Below are 26,436 nucleotides of genomic sequence, written 5' to 3' on the forward strand. Positions count from 1 at the left end.
ATTTTCAGTGTGAAACTCCTTGAGGAGGTAAATGGCATTACATAACAGCTAAATCAACAAGCTTGTACTTCAAGATGTTCCACATATTAAGAGATGACAACTTTTTAATGTAATCTATTGTAAACAGGTACATTGATGAGAAAGAGAAGCGAGAAAGAGGAGAGAGAGAGAGAGGGAGAGAGAGAGAGATTGTTCAGAAATTAGTAACAATTAATAAGCGCAATGCAAACAATTAGGATGAAAATATTTTATTTTATTTGTTTGCGCTTATCTAACATAGATTTGCTAACATTTTCCAGCTCATACACAACTTACATTCATACAATAATAATAATAATAATAATAATAATAATAATAATAATAATAATAATACACTGACTACTTTACTATGAGGACAAAACATGAACTTGCATCTTCTCAGCTTTCGGATATTACCCGACTCAAACTACATTTGTGCGTCTTTAAAACATATCAAACTGCATGTTGATGTGAATTGAACAGTGACTAACATTGCCACACACTTTTGTGGCAGTTGACATTAGCAGATGGTAAATTAGCAAAAAAGCTAAACCAATGTTGGCTAATGCAAATCATAACACTTTCTTTCCACTTCATGATATCCTAATGAGATGATAAGCAAGCCTGATTACACAAAATATGGTTTAACAGCATATTTGTACTGGAACCATTCCCAAACATGGGCTTCGCTAACTCACAAGCACTTTCTAAAATGTACAATACCTATTGTATAACTCCCTGTCAAAAATCTTAGACAATAACATTTTATTACTTTCTAATACTGATGTGATGTCAGCTCTTCCAGCATTATTATATACTGCTCAGTAATATAAAATGTCATTCACCTATAATACCTGAACATACAGTACATTACACTCACATTGTGTCTGCTTAGTCCTGTATAAGTATGGCCCAGATTCTAAATATATGGTTTATTATCTAATAAAAAGGGTTCCAATTGTAATGATGTAAGATCAAATTAGGTATATAAAAAGAAGGGTTTTAAAGGAGGGATGGATAAAACCAGTTTTATGTTACGTTCAAATTAAATTTCTTACTCAGAATGTGCACATACTTAATATCCTGTGCATTTCCAGCACAATTAGAACTGTTTACTTATCCTCTGTGTGCTCCAGGTGCAATTATACTGTAATTAATCATGAGCAAAATTCACTATCTTGGGTCACCCATGGTGGATGTTCCCCTATCCTAGTCCTCTCAAGGGTTCTGCCTCAAGCCGTCTTCGTAATGTGTCTGCCTTTGGTTTACTCATTTATAAAGTCAAGCTGCTTTGTGAAAATATCTTCTGTAACAGCACTATACATATAACCTGAATGAAAAACAACAAAGGGATGGATGCTGGTGGGATTGTCTTCTTAGATCTTCTGTGGACAAGCTGAAAACTCGATGAATTCACCATTCTGGAAAACAATAAAAGAAAGGAATAAATCATGAAGGTTTTGGATTCTAAATATATACAATAAATATATTTTCCATTCAGAATTAACAGTAATAAATGGCTGTTTTGAATTTTGGAAAGCACATGGAAGTCCAGACCATATGTTCATTTGAACAGATTTAAACAGTGAGGCATGCACATGTCATTTACCCATGTATTTGCGGGAAAAGAAATTACATCCTCATACCCTTTTAATTGGCAACGTCAGAATATAATGAACAAATTAACAACAATTGGCAAGGTCACAATTAAAAGAACGCAAGTGCAGCGATGCACAGGGTGGAATGTGTGTCCAAGTCATTTGGCGGAAACTTTTGCTAAACTAAGGTTAGAATAGCTGAAGCTTTTATTTATAGAACAATTTATTTAAAAAACAAATGATTAAATAGTGGAAAACAAAAAGTTCATGCTAGCTGTTCATATTACAGCCTCAGTCATTTCAGTATGACAAAATGACAAACCAGCCAATAAAAGTAGGTGTTGGTGTAGGTGTCGTTTCCCTCCAAAACTTTGCATGTCGAACTATAAATGCAAGCAAAAACCAGACTCTAATAATAAAGTTGATGCAGTCTATCAAATGACACAAAATGTCAATTTTATGTAGTAATTTTCACAAATTTAAAATTAACAAAAAAGATCAGTCACATGGAAAAATTAAGTACACCCCTATATTTATCACACCTTCAAATCCATAAAATTAGAATCAGGTGTTTGAGATTGGGTGCCGGAGATTAGAACCTGCTTTTGTTCAAGTATATAAACATTATTAATAGGCACCGTTTCAAAGATGATCAAATGTTTGCTTGTTCAAATGTGTCAAAAAAGCCATGGGGTGCACTTATTTTTTCATTTGATTGTATATTAGATATGTGATGAAAACAAAAACAAATTCTGATTGTGGTTTCAAATAAATTCTAATTGTGGCAACACCAATAATAAGAAATTGAAATTTACCTCTTCGATTTCATCAAAAACCTGCAATAAAGAATAGTTATCAAAATTTGGAAAAGACAATGAATGCAAAAAACAGCACATGCTACAAGACAATGAAGTGATCATGCACATTTTTCTCAGAGGACACGACAGACAAAAGTATGACATTTCAGCTTGGTTCATGGCAAACGTAACTTTCTGAACAGTGAAAGACTGACTTTTGATTAATGCCACAAATGTCTTGTGGCATTATATACTTCATGCAATCAGATGAATGCAGATGTTAATGTATGCAGTTCATTCATTCAGAGGCCAGAAATATTTAAAGGAATTCAGGAATGAAATGGAATGGAAAAAGAAATGTTCACCTCAAAACCCTCATCTGTCTGTCACAGAAGCAGCAAGAAGGAATAAACAATCAAACTGCTTGTCATTACTGAACTGTGTTTTAATCTGTCTAAAACTGTCTGTGTAATTCAGATCAAGCTGTGGTGATTTCAGAGAGAGAGAGAGAGAGAGAGAGAGAGTGAGAGTGAGAGTGAGTGTGTGTGTGTGTGTGTTTGTGAAAGAGCTACCTGAGCTCGGTACTGAGCAGCCCACTGAAGAAACTGCACGACTTCCTCATTGCCAAACTGCATGGCCTGAGAATACAAACAGACAGGAAACAGAAGTACTGGCTCATTGTTTTATATCTTACAATGTTTCATACAGTACCTATACACTGACTCAAACATGAAGTTACTTTTTGAATGTATGTGGCATGAGAAGTTTTTCATGGGAATCTATTTTATAGTATAGATTCAAATGAGAAAAATATATTTGAAGTAAATTCCCATTGATATTTACTTTTTTTTTTAGTACACCTGGGTGACTAAGAACAGGAAAATGTTCAACCCTAACTGTTTCACCGGGGTGTAAATATGAGGTAACACATAGGTCAAATTCCCTTAGTCTTTCACAACAATGGGTAAGACAAAGGAATATAGCTGTGATGTGCGGCAAAAGGTTGTTGAGCTTCACAAAATGGGAAGTGGCTATAAGAAAATAGCACAAGCATTGAAAATGCTCATTTCCACCATCAGGGCAATAAATAAGAAGTTCCAGTCAACTGGAAATGTTATGAATCAACCTGGAATTGGACGCGTGTCTATATTGTCTCAATGCATTGTGAAGAGGATGGTTCATGTGGTGAAAAAATCTCCAAGGACCACAGCTGGAGAATTGCAGAAATTAGTTGCATCTTGGGGTCAGAAAGTCTCCAAAACAACAATCCGAAGTCACATACATCACCACAAGTTGTTTGGAAGGATTTCAAGAAAAAAGCCTCTTCACTCATCCAAAAACACACTCAAGCATCTTCAGTTTGCCAGACACTACTGGAACTTCAAGTGGGATCGGGTTCTATGGTGAAACCAAAATAGAGCTTTTTGACAAACACCAGAGGTGGTGCTGGTGCACACAGAGAAGTAGCCATATTGAAAAGTACCTCATGCCCATGGTTAAATATGGTGATGGCTCTTTAATGTTTTGGGGCTGTTTTTCCTGCCAGAGGACCTGGACATGTTGTTAGGATACATGGCATCATGGACTCTATCAAATATCAACAGATATTAAATGAAAACCTGACTGCCTCTGCCAGAAAGCTTAAAATGGGCCGTGGTTGGATCTTTCAGCAGGACAATGATCCAAAACATACATCAAAATCAACACAGAAATGTATTACTGATCACAAAATCCTGCCATGGCCATCCCAGTCCCCTGACTTGAAACACATAGAAAACCTGCGGGGTGAACTGAAGAGGAGAGTCCACCAGCATGGAACTCGAAATTTGAAGGATCTGGAGAGATTCTGTATGGAGGAATGTCTCAGATCCTTTGCCATGTATTCTCCAACCTCATCGGGCATTACAGCAGAAGAGTCAGAGCTGTTATCTTGGCAAAGGGAGGTGGCACAAAGTATTGACTAAAACTGTGCCAATTAATTCTTGCACACATATATAACAAATATATTATTTCTTATATAAACCTGTGTTGTGTTTGCAATTGATCGATATCCATGAGAGCAGAGTACATTTGTGACTTTTTTGAACAAAAGGTTAAACAAAAGACAACTTTTTTTACAGCCTTTTTTGCTCATATTTACCAAGGGTGCCAATATTAGTGGAGGGCACTGTGAGTCATCAGAACTGATGCTAGTTATACTTACCACCTCAATGGCTAATTGCCCATTATAACTTGGCATAGTCAGATCAGCTCCAGCTAAGTGCCAAATCTGCAAGCCTTCCAAATCTGCGTTTGCTGCCAGACTATGATACAAACAGATGTGCGCACACACACACACACACACACACACACACACACACACACACACACACGTTACATTGTGTATTTGTCTTGATAAAATACAGATTACTGAAAAGTAAACACAACAGTCCTGTTAACTTGATGTACATCTTCATGATCTGTCAAAGAAATGTTTGATAAAGCAGTCAAGAGAGAATAATAATTAGCGTGCGTGTGTTAATCTGAATTTCTTGCCATTATATGGAAATGTTATATGGAGGAATTGTGGAATAAATAAAAGTGTGTAACTCTTTGCTTTAAACCTCAAATGCCAGGCATATACTGTATCTGCTGTATGCATGTAATGTAGTTAGGGAACATTCTAAAACCTCGAGGAAGCCTTGAATGACTGGTCAAACCTGCGTGAATGCTACAGTGGGGGATAGTGTCTGTGTCACCTGCAAAACTCAGTTCCAGTGCCTTCCATTTCATCACGAGAAAAATGGGCTCCCGTTTTTTTCAGTAACTTCACCACATCTTTGTGTCTATGAGAGAAGACGAGAGAAGAAAATTATAGAGACGGATGCACGGCTGTCCAAACTAGAACGGCCGAGATCTTGTTTTGTCTGTGATACAGCGTCTTCTTGATACTCTCTGAAGTGTTTTGACATCAAGCATACAATTCCACATTGAAAACCGCTTCCGTATAAAGTTCCAAGCTAACGCTGCATGGATACAAAAGCATGAAATGGCACCAAGTGGACGTGGTGGTATTAAAGAAACTTCCACTTCAAAGGAAAGATCTTTTCCTTTAATGCATCTGACACTGAAAACTTAAACTTAGGAAAGTGTAATGTTTGATTAACCCTTGCTCTTAGCAACTATTGCGTTTAGTTTAGTGGCTGACACTACAGCACAAAGACGACTGCAAGGATGCAGACAAGCTGGGACAAGTCGAGACATCACACCACAAAGCAACGTAGAACTGAAAGGAACAAGGGACCAAAGCCATAAAAAACATCTCATTATACAGAATGAAACCTGTGTTTCTCCAGACAGGCCTAAATAAATCTTTAGCATGGAAATATTCATGTTTCTCACATAATGATAGGTGTGGTCCACCACTAACCTATTTCAGGGCTACAGTTTGGCCCTACCCTGTTGTATAGGTTTCCTTCTAATTCAGTCAGTCACAAAACTACTGGCTGTTGCATATCCAGTTTGTCCTACCTCTACTAGTCATAGTACCTGTCAGTCATGAAGAAAGAAGCAGGTAGGGCTGGTTTATAGAACACACCTTTCAGCATTCTCATTTTCTCTTCCTTATAGCAACATGACACCTTGTGTTACTGTTGTAGTGAATACAAACGAGAAGCAAACCATCTTCAAATGAATCGCTTTAAATACTTCGAAAGACTGACATTGCCCCTGACTGCTGATCTTTCCGTTTACAGCAGCTCAGACTCCAATTGATGCAAATTGAAATCTTTCTGGATGGTTCTAAAAGAAAAATTTGTGGCCTTGCCCAGGAAGAAGACACAACAAGCAACAGCAGTTTCTCTCTTCTGCTTAATCTAACAAAGGATGGCGATACTGCTTCGCCGAGCTCTGAACCACTCCCTCAGGAACGGAAATGTGTCCAGGGTCTCAGAACACCACAGAAATATAATAGCGGGAGTAAAAATAAGCACCAGTGACTGACTGCCTCATGCTCACTCTAATTAAATGATAATTGTTGTCAAGGCCTTTAAGGAGTCTCTCTAATTCCTGTACATACCCACACACACATACACGCACACACACTCTCACTCCCGCTGTGTACAACTGTAATTTAGTTGTACCCCCTCCCTTCTCCCTCCTTTAATGAGGTTGACATCTCATCCGGGTTTGTTTGTATGTAACGTCTCCGCAGAGAGTGATGTAGAGAGACTACTGATAGCCTGTGAAACATTGGAGAAAATGAAGAGGAAAGAAACTCTGTCCTAGTTTCTTGAGCCGAGCCATCATTTGGTGTGCTCAACAGACCATATAGTGATCATTAGGATTGCGTGCAATTAGGCCAGCTGTATGTCTAACGTTTATGTTTGAGGGAGTTTGTATGAGCAGCACACGGCGAGGTTGTGGATCATGAAAAACAGACGGATGAACAGAACTGCGGCACCGTAGAAGCAAGAGAGCCCCCAGCCTAATAGATTCCCAAACTCTCCATCTGAATGCACATCAGTGCCAAAAAGCAAGTCAGACACCAAACACAATCCTTTCTCCAACTATATGAGGATTTCATTAATTCATTCATCATCACTAGGCTCGTGGTGGATCCCGAGCCTATCCCAGGAACACTGGCCTTGAGTCAGGAACACTGGCCTTGAGTCAGGAACACACCTTAGCTGGGACACAAGTCTAATGTAATTATGCTGATGTGCTTGATTTTTTTTTTTAACAAGGTTACAAAGTCACAGAGATGTCAAATGGACAGTAACCTTTGCATTATGGTTTGAACACAGAACCTGTATATTAACTGGAAAAATACTCGTTTACTGAACCAAAACAAGCTGAAACTATGAGGGTTCTCTTATGACACTGTTCATAAGGTAATAAGGAAATATGGCATAGAACAGACCTGCAAAACAAGACACCCACGCACTCTCACCCACCCATTAAGCATATGCTTTCTTTCAGGAACCTGTGTGACAATGCATATTTTCAATTGCTTACAGACATTCAGATAGAAATCATGGTGAAACCTTCAATCGCGAAAACACACACACAAAACATTTACATGTCTATGCATACACACACTTTACATAACATATACATGCAGCTCAATAAATGATTGTCACCCTTGGTAGAAACTGGTCAAAATATTATGGAAAAAAAAAGGATTTGCGATTACCTAGCTTATCAGAGAAATCCACCCTTTAATTTAACTAAAGCATAGCACACCAGCACTAAGTCCTATAATGCTTGATGAGGAAGGAACCTGTGAGACTCCTCAATACAGAATATCTCCAGATCATCCAGAGTTTGAGGTTCTCCCTTCTGAACTCTCCTCTTCAGCTCACCCTACAGGTTTTCAATTGGGTTTAGATCAGGGGACTAGGATGGCCATGTAAAAAGCTCAACTCTCTGGTCACTGAAACTATTTTGTGTGGATTTGGATGTATGCCTTGCATCACTGTCCTGCTGGAAGATCCAACCATGATCCAGTTTAAATGTCCTGGCAGAATCAGCCAGATTATCACTGAAAATCTCTACAACATTACAGATACTCCACCATACTTAACAGTGAGAATTTGTGTGTTCTTTAATCTTCCCCATGTTGATGAATGACTAAAGGAATATTGCCTGTCATATCTCATATTTATACCCTAGTGAAATACAAAGTCATGGACAACTGCAAAGGAGTTCCTGCTTTCAAGTGAATTTAGAGTAAAATAAATACTATACTAAAATAATACTAAAATAAATAAAAAGGGAAGATGCTTTGGTTATATTCTGCTCATAAAATGTTTTTAAAATTTTAAACCAAATTGGATTTTTAACTCATTTATCTTATATCTTCAGTGTGAGATTAAGCTAGTTAACCACGGACATTTTTGTTTGCCTTTTTTTTAACTTATCTTAACCAAGGGTGCCAATAATTATGCAACCGAATGTAAAGCATATTCACAATCTTACCTGAAACGAACAGCATTTAGAAGAGGTGTGTTCCCATAGCGATCTTTGGCGTAAACGGTGGCTCCCTGGCTCAGTAAATACTGCACTAATTTGAAGTGACCCTCACAGGCAGCGATATGGAGGGGAGTCCGGCCATCATAGTCTTCCATGCTCAAGTTACCTCCCTGTAGGAAAAGCACTCAATCAGTTCAGAAAAGCACAAGCACAAACCTTTTTTGAGGTATTATTATGTGAAAATTAAACAAATAAATCAGTGCCATTTGTGTTAGTATAGTATATTTTTAAAGCAAATGGTATATATTAAAAAAGAAAATCACTGAATGACTCAGTATGTTAAGATTAAGCAATCAAGAGTAAGATCCAATCATGTGTGACCAATATATAAGGTATTAAAGAGAAATCAGTATGTTAATCAAAGAAACAAAGATCATTTTAGGTGAAGCTGGTGAGATAATTTTGGTGAGATCAGTGAACACGTACACTGCAGTAGAAAAGGTGTTTTCTTTTATTCTTGCACTGTTATTTCTCAGAAAAAAAGTTATACTCTGTTTTAATCTGTATATTTTTACCAACTTAATTTTAATGACTTCTTCAGATATCTGGTGAAACCCATGACGTAAGTCAGTAAAATAAAAACTTTTTTAAAATGAGCTGATTGAACTTGCACTGCAGTTACAGATAAGATGTGGAGAAAGAAAGAAACATAATTGTGGCGAATTATCAGAAATGTAATTTTTTAAAAATGGAAAACCTCGCCAAATGAGATCGTTTTAGCGTAGTATAAACACCTGAGCATTGATTGTAACGGTCAGATGATATTCAGACATCTCAGCTTTTGTGATTCTTCGATAAAAGTCTCATTTTTGGCATCTAAAACCCCTGGACTCTGAGAGGTTTTTATTTAAGTTAAGGTGATTTTTCACGACATTAGTTATGATAGTTTACATACAGTTGAGTGCAAAGTTAATTATAATTTCAAAATAGTCACCAAATCATGATGTAAAGTGTGTTTACAGCTGTTTTATTCATTATTACAAGCAACAACAATGGTGTCTTTAAAAATTAAAAATAAATAATAAAAAAAATAACCTTTTAAAGTGTGTCTGACGGTGATATAAATATGGATCCTTATTCTGGATTTTAGTTTTTATTCTTATTTTAATTTTATTTCCACTTCTTCCTGCTTTGTAGTCATTTTTTTAGATTATGTTCTGTGTTAAGGTTTTGTGATGCCTGTTTTTTTTTTTTTTTTTTAAATATTGTACTGACTCTTGACTGCAGACATCAAACTGTTAAGAAATATAACCATCATGACTTAATTAAGACCAAACCCACAATAGCACAGGGAAATTTGAAAGTGCATCTTTTCAAAATGATCCATGTCAGTGTGCACTAGGTACTAGGCACCAAGTCTAAAAAACCTTTTATACTTTCCATTTATTAGACACCTTAATGAGATACATTCGAAATCAATTAACTAGAGCACATCATCAGGCATACAAACTTTTGAGCCTCTTTGCTAATACACATAACTGCTGACATAGACAAATTTTCTGTAGTATTTAGTACATGTAGTTATGTGTTTTCACGAGAAACACCATTAATAAACAAATAAACATTGACTCTGTTCTATTTTATTTCAAAAACTGTATGGCAAAGAATGGCCAAGAATAATTTACTGTCAGAAATGTCTGTTGATCACACAAATCCTGATGGTTCGGTCATTCTGTGGGAGCATTTTAAAAGCTGTCATGATTCCACTTGTCTCCCTTAAAGGAAAGTAGCACTGCAAATCAATACATAGTTATTCTGACTGATCACCATTATACTATGATGAGGGATTTCTATCCTCATGGTGATGATGCCTTCCCCATCCACAGGGCACAAGGGTTCATTGAATAGTTCAAACAGTGTGAAAATTATGTAACATATACTATGGCCTTCACAGTCACCAGATCTAAACATGATTGAACTCCTATGGGAGATCTGACAAACGTGTTAGACACTGCTCTCCACCACAATCATCAAAACACCAACTGAGGGAATATATCTTGGAAGAACAATGTTCATCATTCCAGTACAGTTCCGCAGACTTCTGGCTTAATTTATAGCTTGCAAGGTGCAATTAAGCTGTTCAGGTGGCTTGGGGTGGCCCAACACCTTACTAATAAATCTGGGGTTTTTTCACTTTGTCGATCATCTTTACATGCAGTAGAAAACAGTTGTTGTTGTTGTTGTTGTTTTTTACAAAGCATTCAGACATTTCAGTTCAGCCCTGAGGCAAAATTCCAAGTGCCACCTTAGCCTTGATCTCTTATTCTGAAAAACACAGCGCTAAATTCGATTGAATAAGTGCGGCTGTTTGTAGAGCAAGGTTATCAGTGCCAGGTCTTTTCAAACATGGGTTAGACGCCATCAGATGCCATCTCATTAGAGCATTAGAGGCCTTATCTCACAATGACCTCTACCTAGACAAGATAAAAATATGTTTAGTTTCCCCTCTTCTGTTTAATCAAGGGTAGCATGATAGCAGTATTTTCTCTGAGAGATAAGATGGCTCTTCTTTTTCTGGTACATCGATTCTTGCCATAAACCTACTCATATATACATACTGTATGTTCAACTACATAGATGGCTATTATCTATGATGCATGCATAAAATGGAAATATTTTGGGTACAACCACATTGGTTGTACATTTGTGTCTGTTTCATCCATTTCTAAAATGACAGTTTGACTCTAAACCAGCTCTATGAAAGGTCAGTATTTTCTATGTTTAGGTTTATGATGCCTGTTTTTTTATATTGTATTGACTCTTGATGGCATACATCAAACTGCTTAAGAGATTGAGCTTTTTTAACCATGACTTAATTAAGACCAAATCCACAATAGCACAGGGAAATTTGAAAATGCATCTTTTCAAAATGACCTGTGTTAGTGTACATTATGTACTAGGCATTAAGCCTAAAAAAAACAAAAAACGACCTAACTATGCACAGACTTTCCGATTATTAGACACTTTAATGTGATACTTAATTCATGTGACTGCTATGAACTCAGGAGTAAAGTCACTTTTAGATCTACGTGGCACTTCCTTGTGTATATGTGTTGGTCTAAAACAGGTGTGACAACTGGTCTAAAAACAGGTCTCGGGAGTTGAGTGAAGACATGAGAATGCTTAGAGGAAATGAGCCATTCCATTCCAGACTGCAGTTTGAATGACTATTGTATCTGATTTGCTTGATAAACATAGTCTGAACCTCCATAAAGTGAAGATAAGCTTAGCTCAGAGATTGAGCTTAGAGATGAACACTTTGATACCAGGACAGAGAGTCTGGAGAAAGCCTTACCATCTCTTTAATTGCCTCCAGTGCCTCAACATCGCCAATCTTAGCAGCCGCGCAGGCTAACGTAGGGGTCATGGCATCACGGATAGCTTCCAGCTCCTGACGACAGCAATGTTTACAACAGTAACAGCTTTCATAGATATTTATCAGGTTAAAACTAGACAATATGATCTTGAGACACTGAATGCAAGGCTCAAACTTTCAGAGAATGAAATGTGAATTGAATCAAAATAGGTCTGGGTGCTTCACCTCTTTGCAGCTGATGCAGAGGGATTTAGCAATGACTTGAATGAAGCGACTGTCACTGAGCGTCAGCTTGGCCCCCTTCAGGTGAGCAATCATCTCACCACGCAGATTTCGGCTCAGCATCTGTATGCCACAAAAAGGTCTGCTGTCATCAATGCTGTATAAATTACTACAAAAGCATCCACACAAGAGCTTTCTGCCAGTCCACCACTCACATAACTAAGAAATTAATTAAATTAAAGCAGCCATAATTAACTGGATCAGCAGCTCTTTCAAGAGTTGGAATAAAACTGTCATGGGGCTTGCTTTCACCGAGCACTGTGCAGTGCAGTGATCCAACTTGTGAAGGTTCTCTATTATGCATCTAAATATCAGGTTGCGGTGTAAGGTCCAGAATACCTTCTTCTTCTCTTGTGTATTGAGGTCTTTCCTGGCCAGGATGTAGGAGAGTTTAGACAGCGCAGCTTCTGGAGTCATATCACCCCCAGGTACCAATCCAGCATCACTCAGGGCCTGAGAAAGTGCACAGTGGAATTATAAACCAATTAAAATAAAAAATATATAATTTAAAATCTATTAAAAGGAGCCAAGCTGGGTATAGGATGGTTTTAGCCACTTCAGGGCTTTATTAAGAGAGTTTAGAGTCATCAGTTGCATTCGAATAGCATTAGTTCATTGTGAATGACTAAAGATTAAAGATTAAAGGTTAACAGGTTAATAACTTGGTCACATTAACACCTTACTATACAGGACATGAATATACATCAGTAGCAAACATAAATATTCATTGTATACTTCAGCCTACTAGTAGTTTGTATGAACAAATGTAAAAAATAAAAAAATAAAAAAATAATAATAATAAAAAAAACAACCTCATATTCATTATACTTAACTTGCTCATTAGTTCAGACATCTAGAAGCAAGCATTAATGTTGTTGAAAACTAAAATGTAAATAAATACAGCTTTCCCTTCAGTGTTCCCTCTGGAACCACACCCATAAACAAATCACTAACCCTAACATCTAAATGCTAGTACAAGACACCGACTTTCCTGAATTAACAGGCATCATGATCAATACGCACGTAGAGATGCCTTCTTGTCCTAATAATTTGTGAAGTTTGTGGACCTCATCATTATTTTTTTTCCCGTTTGCAGAACATGTGGTGCAACAAATACCAGTGTTTCTCCTCTGAGCACATATTGTATTGAAGCTGCCTGAGGAGCATTTCACCAAATATTAAAGTGTTCTACCTTCACCTTCTAATCACTGACTCTACCTTCAACCAATCGCTAAAATGTCTCATATACTTATAGCATACACATATACACACTATCATATACACCCCTATACACACCCTGCCAGTGGCGTATGATGTGGTGACGGAGCCTCGGAGGCACTGGCTGCAGTTGACCATGATAACTCCTCTCTCCGTAGCTTTCCGGAATTCTTCCAGCAGGTCTGCGCGGTTATCAGGGGCATTACCGCTGCCATAGGTCTCCAGAACAATCCCCTCCATGGGTGGCTGCAGGAAGGCTCGAACCTGGCCAAACAAGCAAGTGGGCATACTGATATTGGTCCTCTTGTTTATGGTCAAATCAATCAGGCCATTTGTTAAAAATTGTTAAGTTTGACTGTAGATACAATAACACAGACACTCTATCAACTATATTAAGACTAATTGAAAAGCATGTCCAAAGATAAAGTGCTAGTTATCAGCAATGTCTCACACCACCATATGCACTGATGAAATTAAGAAGAGCACAGTGTCTTAATTTTGCCCTCTGCTGTAAAGGGTCCCACAGGGAACGCCACAATCACTGCACCACACTGCCACACTTAAGAGCCTGTTTGGCCCAATAGTCCCAAAGAGAGAGGAATTAACGATGCTGGAGATTGAATTAAAATCTTGTCAACCCCCACTCAACTGTAGCACATCTGGAGTCTCTCCTAACCACCTGACCAAGGACAGCTATCACATAGACACAAAATCCCTCCCTATGTGAGAGCGGCAGTTATATGTTACTCCTTAGCATTGCAAAGTAAAAGAAGATTTTGCGAACAGAGACGTATTGCTTTTTCAAGTAAAAATAAATAATAAACATACGAGTATAAAATTATACATCCAGTATGTTCTACTCTTAAAACCAGCATTAATGGAATTCCTAATTTCCTACTGTATGATAAAGATCCTACTTAAATATTCCTAATATTTTAAAAAATTAATAAATAAATAAATAAAAAATCAGCAGTGTCCACAACGTTCATTCACCCTTATTTCAATAACAGCCCTGACTACAACCTATTCCTCTGTAAATAAAAGGAGAACTATCCACATGAACATGAGAAGGAATCACATAAAATCTACACCGCATATGAGGGACCTGGAATAAAAAAGCCCTAAGGCCATAAAAGCTGATAAAAAAGCTATCGATGCGTAGCGTGGCAAAAGAGCCAGATTGAGGTAGTAAATATGTGCTCCTTCCCCCATCTCCACTCTTCATGAGAGCTGGAGTGATCGTGCGAGGACGAATGCCAACTCCTCGCACCTTTGTGAAGAATTAGACATGCCTCATAACTCTGTCTTATTACTTAGCTATCAACACTGGTCACAGGCAAGTGAATCTGTCATACTGCAAATCTCGAGCGCAGATATGTATACAAAGGAACATGAGATTTTACAATAAAATTAGACTGAAATTATGCAGCTGTTTTGCAAAAGCCAGCTACAAAAATGCTGCACAAAAGCAGCCATGTATCTACAATAATACAATTGGTTAAGGTCATCAAAAAAAAAAATGGTTGGGCGACATTGACACTCAAGCCCATCCAGTGGAACATCATCTTACAGTGTCAGCAGTGATGCCGGGGAATAAACGCAGGAGGCCCACGTTGCGGTTCATCTGTGTGTTGACCCTGAACTTTGCTGTTGTGTTTGCCCTCCATACTGTGTCCCAATTTACTGCAGACAGGGAAGATAAAAACAATACTCTAACAGAAAACTGAAGGCAGAGATCAAATGATCAGAAATCAAGTGACAACTGCTTGTCTATTTGAGAAGGTAAGTGAACCAGATCAAATTACTTTTGATATCAACTTCAGCATTGGCTAATGGAGCCAGGTTGGGGGAGTTAAAGGCATTGAAACTCCCAGCATCCACTTTGGTAACACGATTGCCTCGGAACAGCTTATGATGGAAGTAGAGGCACACCTGTGTGGAAAGAATGGAAGAATCTTTTCATGTCATTTCTTTCAATGCTTTAAACTAATTATAAGTCATACCACACAGTTGTATCAGAGGACAAGGCTTCGTTTATGGGGCGGGTGAGCTGTTTTGCATAGATTTCTCAGGACTAGATTCAGAGTGCCACACTCTGCACCAGCAGATGAACTGATCAGACTTGTTGAACCGGTCGCATGGAGGGGTGGCTGTGACTCAATGTACACCGGTTTCTTTGAACAATAGAAATGACACACTGAGGGACTCCGTATGAATCAGAAACAGCCACCACCACAGATAAAGGTCAAAATGAACTTCTGTAATTTGTGCTTAGTACTTTAGTCCATTTACAGCAAGTATAAAAAGTCTACACACCCCTGTTAAAATGGCAAGTTTTTGTGATGAAGAAAATTAAACCAAAATGCATCTGTCAAAACTCTCAATGTGAAATGACAACATATAAAAATTAAGTGAAAAACAAATAAGAAAAATAGGGGAAAATAGGGGTTAAAAAAAAAAAAAGGCTATAATAACCTGGTTGTATAAGTGTGCACACCCTTTTATAATTGGGGATGTGGCTGTGTTCAGAATGAACCAATCACATTCAATCTCATGTTCAAAAGTAATTATCATATAGCGGTCATCAGTGAAATGCAGGTTTTATCACAGTGGAGGGAATCATGATTAGCTACAAATACCAGACAACTTTAGTTCAAAACATTCAGGTGTTTGCTAGAAAGCTGAAGATGACTGAAATCATACGTCCAAATCAACAATGGAATGGCTTAACCAAAAGATTAATACTGTACTTGTGAATGGCCTAGCCAGTACCCAGACTTTAATCCAACTAAAAATCTGTGGGGTGAAGTGGGCTGTGCACAGGAGATGCCCTTACAATTTGATAGATACAGAATGTTTTTGCAAGAAAGAGTGACACTCGGTACATTTACATGGAAAACAATAATCCGATATTAACCCGATTACATGGTAGTTTGTTGATCAGGGTATTGTCTTAAACAGCAATCATGGATTACCTTAATCTGACTAAAGTCATACTCGAAATAAAAACACAAATCGAATTAAGACGTGTGGCGTACTTCTCTTTTAGTCGCATTATTGACGTCCATTACAGAGATATAAACACCTAAATCACACTATTAAAGTCGTGTGGGAGTTTTCACCGTATTTTGCGACAGGACATGATCATACACGGCAGTGCTCAACTGTTTGACAGCAAACAAGAGAGTACGGCTGCATCTGATACCGCGTACTAACCTACTATATAGTAGGTGAAAAACACGTATTTCGGCTACTATATGTTAGGCAAGTACGCGGTTTAGGACGCAGCCCATGGCTTCAAGCAGTTGTCTATTTGCACGTATAGCATGACAAATAATTAACTGCACTTGAAGCTTTCGTAAAATGAAAATTGAAACAACCAAAACTGTATACGGTACCATAACGAAGACGAACTGTGTGTTGATACGTGAAATTCTGGAGGGAACTTCAGATGGCGGGCGTAGCGCGGTGACATAATGACGTGTGCCGTTAACCGATCTATGTTCTATACCATGTAAAACAGGAACAAGAAAAGAGTATTCTAAAAGCGACTCATGTAAACACCTTAATCACAATATTGTCTTATTCAGAATAAGGTCAATAATTAGATTATTGCTGGCCATGTAAATGTAGTCAGTGAAAAGTGCTTCAACAAAGTATTAGTTTAGGGGTGTGCATACTTGCAACTAGGTTATTGTAAGTTTTCATTTTTTCCCTATAAAAGTTTCTGATTGTTTTTCACTTTATTTGTATACTTTGCAATTGTACATTAAAGGTGAGAAAAGATCCAACATGATTTATCTTAGTATCATTCTTTTACTTCACAAAAGCTTGCCATTTTAACAGCAGTGTTGTTTTAAACATCGATTCAAAAGCTATCCTTTATGATAAAGCCAACTTTACATTAAAAGTGACTTGATTATCCATTTTTTTATTATGTGTCTTGACTATATCGAAGTGAGAGTCCTCGATCACCTCAGGGATGACAAACTGCCCTGCAATGAGCAGCGCCCCCATCAGGTTGTCTCTCCCATCATTCCTCATTTCATAAATCGGTACCTGCCAGACACAACAAGGTCATGGAGATCATATTAGTGGAAATGATGTACTTTACCATACTATCACATACTACTGTGAACAACAGAGTAGCTATAAAAACTCTCTCATCATCAAACTCAGTGACAAGGATTGTCCTTCTAAGATTGTCCTTCTAAGAACAATACTATAGTATTACTACTATAGTATTAATACTAGTATTTCCTTGTGAAATGCTGGGCTTTCACCAATCAATGTGAAAAGCAAAGCATAGTGTTTGTGTGTGAGAGTGAGTGAGTGAGTGAGTAGGAGAGAGAGAGAGAGAGAGACCAGCTGTGTACCTGAGAGCCAGTGAGGATGACAGGTTTGCCAAGGTGCTCACACATGAAGGACAGAGCTGAGGCAGTGTAGGCCATAGTGTCAGTACCATGCAGAATGACAAAACCATCATATTTCTCATAGTGTTTCTGAGGATAACATGGAGAAAACATTTCATTTCAACATCTCTTAATTAAATAAGCATCACAGAAAATAACTAGTACCTTCTGCCTAACTGCTTCAACATCTGGTTTATTAATCAGTTATTTATCTTAAAGCATATTATCCAGACACTACTATTCATGATACACCTTTTACATTGAAACTAACAGGAAAAGTTTATATGAGGTCATGTGAGGCATGGGCTGCTGGGTCCTGTGAGTTTTAGAAGGTTATAAAGGTTAAAATGTGATTGGCGAGTCATTCACCATGCACTTCAGGTATAACACTGTTATAACTAGTTATAACATTTATGGTCTTGCTGCTGTAACAGGATTTTGTGAATCATTCTGTTCAGAATATCCCTCATTACAATCATACCATCACATTTCCACTGCACATACAATGTTACAGTTACAATTATATAGCTTTTTTTTTGACATTCAAAGCGCTTTTCATATTATGGCGGGAGGAGGGGAGCTCCTCAACCACCACTAGCATGTAGCATCCACCTGGATGATGCGACAGCAGCCATAGTGCACCAGAACACCAACCACACACCAGATATGAGTGAAGAGGAGAGAGTGATGTAGCCAATCAGAGATGGGAACTATTAGGGGGCCATGATATAGAAGGGTCAATGGGGGAATTTCGCCAGAACACCGGGGTATATCCCTACTCTTTTACAATAAGTGTCCTGGGATTTTTAATGAACAGTGATTTTACTTCTCTCCTTTAGCTCATCTTTCTTCTGTGAGTGTGTATGCTGTATAGCAGGGCTTGTTAACTGGCACAGCATAAACTGGATGTGGAGCTTGGCCGTAGTTCAGCAACTCGGCTCAGCTACTGTAGGTGCGATTTATCCAATCACATTTACTGTATGTGAATAATTAAGCTAAAGGGAGCTCATTGGACCAGAGACTAGCTACAGGGTTAGTTTTCACTGATATTCATACATTTCTCATTTTATTAACCTCCTCATGTCTGATTAGCAAACTGAAGACATGGTTCATTTTTTTATAGAAAGGAGTTGGATATGAAAACAGAATATTCAAAAACGAGCAGATAAAGGACTAAATGTGTATTCTCTCCACATCAAATTCAAAACAGACGTGGCATCTCTTCAAAGATTATTGATAGTCTATTCATAGTCATGAACTAATCATTAATTGTTAAACAATAATAGGGAACTGTTATCGCCATCATGATAGATCCATAGATCCTTCAGACCTTTGCAAGCAATAGATTTTACATAATCAGACCGTATGTTTCTCTATATACATATATTTCATATGCTCTTAACTATGTGCAGCACTTTGGTCAATGTTTGTTGTAAATTTGCTTTAAAAATATAATGTACCTACTTACTTACACATTTGGTTGAATACCGCTGCTGTGTGGTGTGTACTGTAGATGTACTGGTTCTGTAACTGCAGAATAAAAAGTACCTCAATATCTTTTCCAATATTGGCCCAGTCATCAGTTGTCATGTTGCAGGAGTCCAGCAGCGGAGAGTACTCTATAACAGTATACACTATTCTTTTGTTCTGTTTGGACAGGCTGCATTGAAACAAAGAAAAGCAGAAAATGAGACCAGTTTGGGATTACAAAAAAACAAAAACACATTTCGCTCAAACACACACAGGATAACAAGCTTGGCAAAGCAGTATACTTTAACCTAGAGCAAATTGTATATGTGAGCAAAGCTTAACAAGCTCAGTTAAGCCAATGAGCCAATTAAAACGACTCAATTTACAAAATGCTTTTATAAAAGACTCTCATACCCTTTTCTTTGTTGATATAAAATGCTTCTTTAGGAAAACAGAAAGATTTGGCGCAACGTTCAGCTGTTCTATACAAGTATAAGGGAGGAAAGGACTAAAAGGGGGTGGCTTGAGGGTACATTCTGAACGTGAAGCCAAAAACAATTGCTTTCAGGCCTTCTGCTTAATCAGCAGGGTGTCTCGAAATTCTTCAAAGGACTTGTTTGTGTGTGTGTGTGTGTGTGTGTGTGTTTAAAGTAGCAGAGCTAAGCAAACATTCAAGTGTAGATAGGAAAGTGTTAGCTGGGGTAGCTGAGGGGCACACTACTCATACTACATACTGGGGTGTGTTCATCTTAGTGTGCCCGCCATGTCCTAATTAAAAGGGGGTACATCACCCTAAAGCCCACATTTATATTAACGTAACCCGTAAGTGGTGTTAGATTGATCGAGGCATGTTTGAGTGCACAGATGAGCTGTCAGAGGAGTGTGGTTGTCTGTAGCTTGATGAAAAGACTCTTCTTAATCTCTCCTTTTCATAAGTACCCCTCACCCCAATGACACCCCTTCTTTTAAAACAGACACGGAGAGGGGCGCAGCTTAAGTCTTGTTCAGCAGCTCAATGGAACAGCAGGGGAGGGAAGTAACACACACACATACACACACGCACTACTCCCAGCCTTCCTTCCTTTTCCAACAGCTCTCAGATGAGCCAAGGATCAGTTCGTGCTTTAATTAGCCGCCGCTCACAAGAGCAGCCCCAAATGTATGTTGTTGACATTCCTAAAGGATGGATGCTGCAAGAAAAAGAGAGTGTAGTAAAACTGGCAATTATTCATTTAGATAACAATGTTGGAAAGGCTCCCGTGGGGAGGGGTGAAATTAACATTTTTCAAGCTGAGCTGGAGGAAATTTGCGCAAGATGAAACGAGTGATTAAAAATGAAAGACAGCAAACAGAACATTGATACATACACTTTTCCTGAGCACTGTTCACCGTTAATAAACCAAACGTGTTACCTTTTTATATTGTGCTCGTACTGTATATGCACATTCATTCTGAATAGTATCATGCTGTTTAGAGTTAATGCTGTACTCTACATTACTTTTTATTCTTTATAGCATACGCACAGCCTCAGACTGCATACAAACCTGGGATATAATGAGAATAATAGTGCAGGCTATTAATTAGTGGTGAATCCCACAATGGCCACTTTAAAGGCAACACAAGGTAATCAAATGACAACAGTGTGAGCAGAGCAATACTGCATTTAGCAAAGCCACCAAAACTCGTCCTCTTGTTAAGCCGTCTTTCGTCCGTGTTCTAGACGTTAGCCGGTTAAATAACTACAAGCACCATATAAGAAGGTAAGAATACAGCTTGTAATGTTAATTCAAAATCATACACATGCACTTAGATGTTAAGACATAACAGACAGCGAGTATTCAAGTGTGCCAGGGTTACTGCTACAAACTAATATACCACTGAAAGAATCATGCAAGAAAATCATGCAAATATAGTGAAATACATCCATTTTCTGTGCTGCATATTCTACACAGGGTCATGGGAAGCCTGGAGTCTATCCCAGGGGATTCAGGCATACCGTGGACAGGGTGCCAACCCATTGCAGGGCTAGTGAAATACACTCTCAGCAAAAAAAAAAAATAAAAAAAAAAAAGGAAGAGTACTAAACTGCAACTGTCCATATTGCTGGGGTGGTACCCTTATCTTCAATACATTTAGTATAATTCTTTTACCTGGAACTACACATAATAGGGTATGTTTAAAGATTTAAGTTGCATTACTTTAACCACACACCATATAAATTATGTACACTTTTCAGGGTAAAAGACACACTAAAGATACAAACAAAAATGTTGCAGTTTAGTACCCTTTTGTTCTGAGAGTGTAGTGATTAAATCTTTATTGTTGATCAGTAATTTGATATTTTATTTTCTGATAAATAACCCATGGCATATTGTACACTTGATTTAATTACACACATCAGAAAAGTTAAGTTCGGAGAGAGGAGCTGATCATCATATCAAATGGTCTTGTAGCTTCAGTGACTGTGTGTGTGTGTCAACCTATATATGACCAAACCTCCCCATCCCTGTACTCTTAGAGATAAGGCATGCCATGACACCCCAATAGCTCTGTCCAACCCTGGGAGAAGATACAAAGCTTTGGGGAGTATGGGGAGTATCTTGCCTCTATGTGTTCTCCTGATATCAGACACTGCACCAATCAGCCCAGAACGACTCCATGCAAACACATCACGAGATCAAACAGGACACAGCTCTGACTGCAGCTCTGTGCTATCCGCCAGCACCGGCCATCTCGGGCAGACCCCTTGATGCTGAAGCACATTTTGTAATTGTTGAAGCTTAAGTTGAGCTACAGCTGTACACAACTCAGCCTGATGTCACTGAGGTGTGAAATTTAGGTACAAGCTGAGGAACTGCAAGGGTCCTCTTGCTGTAACAGCTGAAAATGAGGATTACTTAAGACATATTGTGACAGATTATGTAATCCCCCCACCCACCCACCCACCCACCCACCATCCTACCATCACACACTGCCATTTCTATTGGTCTAAAAGAGACTGTAACTTACTTTGTTTAATATACCGCCAATAACAGTAGTGATGAAATCTATATCCAGGGTTTATTATCACTACTGAATGAGCCGTTATTTATGGTTAATGAACTAAAGTGTAATAAAACACTGTTGTGTGAGTAAATCAAAATGCATAGTTATATGGCATGTCTATTTTGCAAAGCAATTTTGCTAAGGGACATCACTGAAACCAAACCACTTATATAACCATTATATAACCATTCCAGCAGTCCAAACTCCATTTTCTCCTGAAACAGACAGTGAGCAAATACACATTATAAATGCACACACACACACACACACACACACACACAATGTGCAAAGCTAGCCCAAACATTATGCTACCAGTACTACAGGACCGTAGAGATAGTTCATCAGCATGGCGAGTTGGCATCCTGTCAAAACAATACATACAGGTTTAGACTGAGGCACTAAAGAAGACTTGAAGTATGCAAGTTGAAATACACAAACTTAAGTACACAGCGCCCTCTGTTGGATGTAAATGACAATAATACTTAAACCTATAGTTAAATCACCTCTATTATGCTATATTAAAGAGCCTAATTTTGTTTTAAAGGTCTCATACAATAGGCTAACATGCATGAAAGTTCAAACACCACTTTAATTTTCTCAGAATTTACACTGCAGCATCACCTCTTTTTCCTTCGTGTCACAAACACACTACATGAAAGGTAATATCTGAAAAAGCATAATAGGGGCACTTCAAGCAAAGTCAGCCTGAAATGTCACATTTAAAGTGCATTTAATCCTCAAATCAAATCGTTTGTGTACTGTAATTACACTGCTACATTTTTGCCATCTTATATTCTTATACAGTACTGTGAAAAAGTATTTTCTCTTTATCTCGTATTAATCGTTTTAAAGACCTTCAAACAAAATACAACATAAAACAAAGGCTACCCGAGTAAACACACAATACAGTTTTTATTTTTTTATTGAAGCAAAAAAGTTATCCAACACCTATCCCCCATATGAAAAACGAATTGCATCCTTAAACTTAAAATCTGGTTGTGCCACCTTTAGCAGCAATAACTGCAACCACATGCTTTCGATAACTGGAGATCAGTCCTTCACTTACTTCTAGGACTAGCACTTACTCCTATACTTTAGATCATTTTCTTGCTGCATAATGCAGCTATGTTTGAGTTTCAACTTACAGACTGAAGACCGGACATTCTCCTTTAGGATTTTTGGGTAGAGAGCAGAATTCATGTTTCCCAGGCCATGCAAGTTGTCCAGGCCCTGAACAGTAAGAATCCCCACACCATCACACTTCCACCACCATGCTTGACCGTAGGTATGATGTCCTTTTTGTAGAATTCTGTTTGATTTATGCCAGATGTATCGGGACCCCTGTCTTCCAAACAGTTCCACTTCTGACTCATCAATCCACAGAACATTCCCCCAAATGAGGATCATCAAGGTGTGTTTTGGCAAAATTTAGATGAGCCTCAATGTTCTTCTGGGTTAGCAGTGGTTTTCACCTCGTCATTCTTCCATGGATGCCATTTTTGCCCAGCATCTTTCTGATAGTGGAGTCATGAACAGTGACCTTTATTGATGCAAGAGAGACCGGTAGGTCATTTGATGTTGTTCTTGGGTCTTCTGTAACTTCCTGGATGAGTGGTTGCTGTGATCTTGGAGGAATTTTGGAAAGTCAGCCACTTATGGGAAGGTTCACTACTGTGCCTAGTTTTTTCTATTTGGAGATAATGGCTCTCACTGTGGTTCTTTGGCATCCCAGAGCTTTTGAAATAGCTTTGTAAGTCTTCCCAGACTGTTGTATTTCAATCACCTTCTTCCTCATCTTTTCTAATATTTCTTTCAACTTTGGCATAGTGTGTTACTGGGTAAGACCTCTTAAACCTCACGCTGTTGAAAAAGTTATATTTAAGTGCTGATTTGCTTGAACAGGGTTTGCAGTAATCGGGCCTGGCTGTGTCTAGTCCAGCTGAACCCCATTATGAATGCACTTTCATAGATTTGGGGAATTAGAAACTACAGGGGCAAATATATTTTCACACAGGTCCAGTTGGTACTGGACAAATTTTTTTGCTTCAATAAATAACATTATCATTTAAAACCTGTATTTTGTGTTTACTCAGGTTGCTTTTGTTTTACCTGAAACAATTTAGTATGACATAAAACAGAATAAATCAGGATGAAATACTTTTTCACAGCACTGTACCCATTGCATGGATATTATACAGTGAATATAAAAAGTTTACAAACCCCTGTTAAAATTTTAAAATTGCAGGTGCTTATGATGTAAAAAAAAAAAAAAAAAAAATCCCAACTAAGATAGATCAAGTCGGATCTTTTTCCACTTCTAAAACCTTTTTAGGAAGAAAAAAGAAGAAAAAGAAAAAAAAAAAATACAATAACCTGGTTGCATAAGTGTGTACATCCCTTAACTAATACGAGGGGATCTCCTGTGCACAGCCTTCTTTATGTCATTTAAAGATTTTCAATAGGATTTAGATCTGGGCTCTGCCTGGGCCATTCAAAAACGTTGAACATCGTCTTCTGAAGGCATTCCACTGTTGACTTGTATTTGTCGCACTGGAAAGTGAAATTTTTCCTCATCTTCGAATGTCTAACAGAGTCTTGCAGGGTTTGTGGGATCATAGATTCATATTATTCCCTCAAACTTGAGTACAGCCCCAGTGCCACTCATATGAAGAATTTGAGGGATTGTGGTCACATGCAGGGGGTGATCTGTATTTGCCAGATATTCCTGCAACTCCTTTAATGTTGCCGTTTGATACTTACATCAGTTTGAATGTAATTCATTCATTCTTGGCACAGGCGTAAGCCCCATTATAAAAAGTTATCATAACAACCCAGTTATTGCCTATTTTTTTTTCCCATTTTCTTTTCCTAAAACATTTGTTTTTCACTTAAATTTGTTGGTTGCTATATCACTATATTAAATTAATAATCATATATATATATATATATATATATATATATAAAGTCATATATTTTTCAGAAAGTGAGTGGCACCATCCTTCAGAACACGGCTGGTTAAATATAATTAACTAACTAAGCAAATCAGTAAGATTTGGCTCTCTGCAATTACAATGAAACAAAATATACATTGGGAAGTGTGTGTTATGAATGGATTATAACAAGTCCTGTATAGCATAATTAGAATATAAATATATATTATATAAAAGTATAATTAGTGGGCCAACCTGCCGACTAGTGAGGTCAAGTAGTGAGTTTTGTGTTATCTAGATTTTTTTATTTTTTTTAAAGATTACTCATGTCCACTTTTAACACCAGCTCATTTATGTAGTTATTCAATCATTCAATCATGTGGCACAGTGCATAAAATCATGCAGATACAGGTCAAAAGCTTCAGTTAATGTTCACAACAAGCATCAGAATGGGGAAAAATGTGATCTGTGACTTTAACCATCGTGTGGTTATATAAATACATAAATCAGATGCGCTGGTTTATTTTAGAAACTGCTGATCTGGGATTTTCACACAACAGTCTCTAGAGTTTACACACAATGGTGCAAAATCAAAAACAAAATAAAAAACATCCTGTGAGCAGAGGGTCTGCAGGCTGAAACACCATGTTGATGAGCGAGATCAGAGGAGAATGGGCAGACTGGACTGAGCTGAGAGGAAGTCTACAGTAACTCAAATAATCACGCTTTACAACCGTCAATATGTTCTTCCTGTCAGCCAAGAACAAGAATCTGATGCTGTCATGGGCACAGACTCACCAAAACTGGACAGTTGAAGACTGGATAAAGAACAAATGATTTTTTTCCCCCCTAACCTTCAACTGTCCAGTTTCTGTGAGCCTGTGCCCATGGTAACCTCAGATTCCTGTTTTTGGTTGACAGGAGTGGAACCTGTGGTCTTCTGCTGTTACATGCCGAGATGCTTTTCTGCTCACAACAGTTGTAAAGAGTGATTATAGGAGTTACGATATCCATCCTGGCAGCTCAAACCAATCTGGCCATTTTCCGCTGACCTCTCTTATCAACAAGGCATTTCCACCCACAGAACTGTTGCTCACCGAGTGTTGTTTGCACCATTCTGTGCACAATTTTCTAGACAACTTTTCTCACAACTCTAGAGACTGCTGTGTGAAATTCCCAGTAGTTCAGCAGCTTATGAAATATTCAAACCAGCCCATCTTGCACCAACAACCATGCCTGGTTAAAGTGAAAGAGATCACATTTTTCCGCATTTTGATGGCTGATGTGAATATTAACTAATAAAAGTGCTCTCAACTGCATAAATGAGCAGGTGTACAA

General features: G+C 38.0%; 1 protein-coding gene across 2 annotated transcripts in view; it reads right to left on the minus strand.

The window, feature by feature from the left end:
- Nucleotides 1-232: 232 nt before the first annotated feature.
- Nucleotides 233-26,436, minus strand: part of aspg (asparaginase homolog (S. cerevisiae)) — a 30,182-nt gene continuing 3,978 nt past the window's right edge. The window contains exons 3-18 of one of the 2 annotated variants that reach the window (XM_053632431.1): nt 22,495-22,530; nt 19,202-19,313; nt 17,618-17,743; nt 17,217-17,300; nt 15,047-15,173; nt 14,812-14,924; nt 13,320-13,505; nt 12,363-12,476; nt 11,967-12,086; nt 11,721-11,816; nt 8,372-8,535; nt 5,152-5,238; nt 4,617-4,716; nt 2,986-3,051; nt 2,432-2,452; nt 233-1,439 (exon numbers count right to left, since the gene is read on the minus strand). In XM_053632431.1, coding sequence (XP_053488406.1) covers nt 1,395-1,439; nt 2,432-2,452; nt 2,986-3,051; nt 4,617-4,716; nt 5,152-5,238; nt 8,372-8,535; nt 11,721-11,816; nt 11,967-12,086; nt 12,363-12,476; nt 13,320-13,505; nt 14,812-14,924; nt 15,047-15,173; nt 17,217-17,300; nt 17,618-17,743; nt 19,202-19,313; nt 22,495-22,530 — 1,597 coding nt within the window. In that variant the 3' untranslated portion in view covers nt 233-1,394. Of the gene's footprint in view, nt 1,440-1,938; nt 2,000-2,431; nt 2,453-2,985; nt 3,052-4,616; nt 4,717-5,151; nt 5,239-8,371; nt 8,536-11,720; nt 11,817-11,966; nt 12,087-12,362; nt 12,477-13,319; nt 13,506-14,811; nt 14,925-15,046; nt 15,174-17,216; nt 17,301-17,617; nt 17,744-19,201; nt 19,314-22,494; nt 22,531-26,436 lie in introns of both variants that reach the window. The other variant, XM_053632432.1, reaches the window with a different exon arrangement.

The sequence above is a fragment of the Ictalurus furcatus genome, chromosome 9 (genome assembly GCF_023375685.1).
Source record: "Ictalurus furcatus strain D&B chromosome 9, Billie_1.0, whole genome shotgun sequence".
NCBI classification, from domain to species: Eukaryota; Metazoa; Chordata; class Actinopteri; order Siluriformes; family Ictaluridae; genus Ictalurus; species Ictalurus furcatus.